The sequence below is a fragment of the Lissotriton vulgaris genome, chromosome 11 (genome assembly GCF_964263255.1).
Source record: "Lissotriton vulgaris chromosome 11, aLisVul1.2, whole genome shotgun sequence".
In the NCBI taxonomy this organism is placed as follows: domain Eukaryota; kingdom Metazoa; phylum Chordata; class Amphibia; order Caudata; family Salamandridae; genus Lissotriton; species Lissotriton vulgaris.
The window spans coordinates 44,679,386-44,683,315 of record NC_141699.1 but is presented as its reverse complement, the minus strand read 5'-3'; the positions used below and the strand labels follow the sequence as shown (position 1 = coordinate 44,683,315).

General features: G+C 49.5%; 1 protein-coding gene across 1 annotated transcript; it reads left to right on the top strand.

Moving 5' to 3' along the window:
• The first annotated feature begins 3,319 nt into the window (after positions 1-3,319).
• LOC147678930 (CGG triplet repeat-binding protein 1-like) lies at positions 3,320-3,727 on the top strand. Its single transcript, XM_086944691.1, has one exon. It carries the CDS (start codon positions 3,320-3,322, stop codon positions 3,725-3,727), a length of 408 nt encoding a protein of 135 aa, XP_086800817.1.
• The last annotated feature ends 203 nt before the right edge of the window (positions 3,728-3,930 follow it).

The window sequence follows — 3,930 nt, the reverse complement described above, 5'->3', positions numbered from 1 at the left end:
CTGGTGCAGGTTCGGTTTCGCTGGTCAGGCCCGGTGCCACTGCACCTGTTGAATCATTGATAGGTGCACTGCTGGTCAAACTGCACTGGGGCGGGTTCGGTATCGCTGGTCAGGCCTGGTGCCACTGCACCTGCTACACCAGTCTCTGTGCTCATCTGAAGAGGTTTGTACTTCTCTCACACTTCAAATGTTAAAGACATCAGTTAATGTGAGGGACCAGTCACTGTCAGGTGCTTTTAGAGCGTTATTTACAAGCCTCCTGCTCCACTGGTGTTACTTTTTCCCATATTAAAAGTGATGCATCGCAGGTACAAGAGGCTTGAAACTCAGCCGCTTAGTTTTTAATATTTTTTTCTCTGCCTGCAAATTCTGCGCATTATTGGAAGTGTTGACAAGTTTTGTGAGTGGCCTGATGATATTCTCTGTCTCCGCAGCGCCCTGGTCGGTGGATCCGAAGGCTGCAGACGCGACCCTCCTCATCAGCAGTAACGGGAAGGAACTCCACAACCTTGGCCGGGACCGCTGCCTCCGGGGGGCCATGGGGGTCACCTCTGGGAGGTGGTACTGGGTGGTGAACTTTGACCCAACATGGAGCGTCTCGAGTGTGTATGAGATGGCCCTCTGGAAGCTGGGGGTTGCCAGCGCATCGGTGACCACAAAACTACATGTCAGCTATGCCCCCTTCGACGGCTTTTGGACCTTCAACAAGGGGTCTTCAGTTAATTATATTATCGATGAAACTAACACAGAGCACGATTTATGTTTTGTAGCACTGAATGGTGTGAGGGTGAGGGGTGTGAGGGTGAAGGGTGTGAGGGTGAGGGTGAGTGGGTGTGTGAGAGGGTGAGGGTGAGTGAGGGGGTGTGAGGGTGAGGGGGTGTGAGGGTGAGGGTGTGTGAGGGTGAGTGAGGGTGTGTGAGGGTGTGTAAGGGGGTGAGGGTGAGGGGGTGAGGGTTAGGGGGTGTGAGGGTGACTGAGGGTGTGTGAGGGTATGAGGGTAAGGGTGTGTGAGGGTGAGGGGGGTGATGGTGAGAGGGTGCGAGGGTGAGGGGGTGAGGGTGACTGAGGGTGTGTGCGGGTCAGGGGGTGAGGGTAAGGGTGTGTGAGGGTGAGTGGGTGTGTTTGAGGGGGTGTGAAGGTGTGTGAGGGTGAGTGAGGGGGTGTGAGGGCGAGTGAGGGGTGTTGAGGGGGTGAGGGGGTGGGGGTGAGGGGGTGAGGGGGTGGGGGTGAGGGGGTGTGAGGGGTGTGAGGGTGAGAGGGTTGTGAGGGGGGTTGAGGGTGTGAGGGTGAGTGAGGGTGTGTGAGGATGAGTGGGTGAGGGGGTGAAATGGCCTTGGTACTGTGTGAAACAACATCTAGGTCCCTTTGGCTGTATGCCTGTATGAAAAAAATAACACCTCAAATGGCTGGGCTCCGCGGTTGCAATGGACTGTGCTTATGACACAATTCAACAAGCACTGGCAAAGGCAATTAAGAAAGTTTGAGCTATTGGCATTGTAAAGGACACTTTTTTATGTGTTGGTTTTGAAAACATACATTAATAGCATTGTCATTTACAATGCCAATAGCTTTTCCTTTCGCAAATGTGATACCTATTGCATTTGTAGTGCGTTATGTGTTGAGAGTGAGTGGGTGTGAGAGTCAGTGAGTGAGTGGGAGAGTCAGTGAGTGGGAGAGTGGGAGAGTCAGTGAGTGAGTGGCAGAGTCAGTGAGTGAGTGGGAGAGTCAGTGAGTGGGAGAGTGGGAGAGTCAGTGAGTGAGTGGGAGAGTCAGTGAGTGAGTGAGTGGGAGAGTCAGTGAGTGAGTGGGAGAGTCAGTGGGTGAGTGGGAGAGTGAGAGAGTCAGTGCTCTGTGTGCTTCCATATTGCAGTGACTCGGTCATTTCGTTTGGAAATGCAATTCCTGGTACAGGAATTGTGATATTAAGTTGAGTGTTGCATTATGGGTTGAATGCTTTATGGCATATGTCTTGATTTTAAATTCTGGGTTCTGTAAACTAAGGCTGAGGGTAAACACATTTTTGTTGTCTTTTTAGGACGTTGTTTAGTTGTAAAGTTTAGATTTCTTTTTTTTTTGTTTAATCGCCCAGAGATTGTTTTGATTAATTGTGCAGTAGGGACACTTCGATCAGGCTTGATAGTAAGTGTAATATTGTTCTTTAGCACACTTGTCAGTCGGCCTGGTATATGTTTAAGGCATGGCTGCTCCAGCCCTCCCAGCGCAGCTGACTTGTTTAATGCCACAGAGGCAACAATTATTAGCAGGGACTCCACAGACATTCTCAGTAGGGCTGCTGCATGTTTAACAGCCCAGGAGCAGCTCATAGCACAGGAACGGATGTACAAGTAAGAGCACAATACCAGCTACACAGAATAGTGCTCAGCTTTCCTTTTAACAGCCTAATGCATTCTGGGAGTTGTCGTCCTATTTCATTTAAACTATAACAGATGTACTAATGCACCCTAAAAGGTAAAGGCAAGCCCAGGGCAAAGCTCTGGAATCGCTGATGATATGGTGTCATCTGGAAAGCATAGTATGGAAGACAACACTTCTTGCAGAAGAACTGATATACATTTAAATGTACAGCAGCAGATACACGTGGAAGAAGGAACTGTAATTGATCTCAATACGACTGCAACTTTCTGTTGCAGGAGCGAAATAACTCAGAAACACATGTCCAGGAATGCATCAAGCATTGGCTGTGCAAACACATATGTTAAAACACATATAACAACAGGAACTGCATCTGCCATAATGATTTGCTGTATGCAATGCTGACCTGCAGTGTGCCCCCGCAGAGCATCACTGGGAAGGATCTGCTTTTGCAAGAGCCAGAATTGGGTGGTAAGTTTGGTGTCCTGGGCACCTGATGAGTTTCCTAACTCTTTACTTGGTTTCTTTTGCAGAGCATCACTGGGAAGGATCTGCCGTTGCAAGAGCCAGAATTGGGTCAGCTGCCGCAGCGCACTGGTAAGTTTGGGGTTGTGGGCACCTCAGGGGAATTTCTTATTTGTTTATTTTGGTTTGGGGCAATTGCTGTTTTCTCTGTCTGTTTGCTCAACACCGTTCGGGGACTGGCATTTACCATTGCAGTTATGGCCCATCACGTTTGTCACTTTACTTGTGCTTCAGGGTTGCATGCATTTCTTATCGTTGAGCACCGGCGCTTTCTGAACTTTCCTTTCAACAATTGCCTTTCCCCCCTTTGAGGTGCCTTTAGTAATACCAACTATCTTTGTAGGTGAGTTAACTAACTGCGCCACATCCGGGAGATCTTCTGTTTTACAAGGGAGCAACAAGCCACCACAAGAAAAGCAGAATGGAGAAGTTTCTGCAGCTTGCAAAGGGTGTGAAGCACAGATCACATCTGCCCACCCAGATAACCGCAGCAGACCGGGCCAGAGACTACAGCAATGTGATGCACGCTGATGGTGGGGTGCTGTTTTGCAGTGTCTGCAATGTGGCGGTGGACCACATCCGGAAACACACTGTGGATATGCATGTGCGGTCCCAAAAACATTTGAAGCGCTGTTCAGATGATCCTGACCTTCAATCTTCGCCGAAACGTGCACGGCAGATGACAGTGAACTCGCTATTCACCAAGAGTACAGCTGCCTGTGCCACAAACCATGAAATGATAACTGAGTGGGTTAACGTCTGCACCACGTTGAACATTACGCTCAGCGAAACCGACCACCCTGTGTTGCGCAAGTTCCTGCACGAGTGAGTACGGAATGGTGGAGCGATACCTGGGAGTCATCAGCTGCAAGAACGGTATCTCCCAGAGAGATATACAAGTGCCAAGAACGAGCTAAAAGAGCTATTGAAAGATCAGAAGATCAGCGTTATCTTTGACGAAACACCAGATGTCGAAGGGCGGTGTGTTTTGAATGTGCTAGTTGCAGCAGTCTCTCCGCAGGGTGCCCGTCA

What these genes read in the sequence shown, in the direction of transcription:
- LOC147678930 (XM_086944691.1), top strand. Translation starts at nt 3,320, where the DNA reads ATGGAGAAGTTTCTGCAGCTTGCAAAGGGTGTGAAGCACAGATCACAT.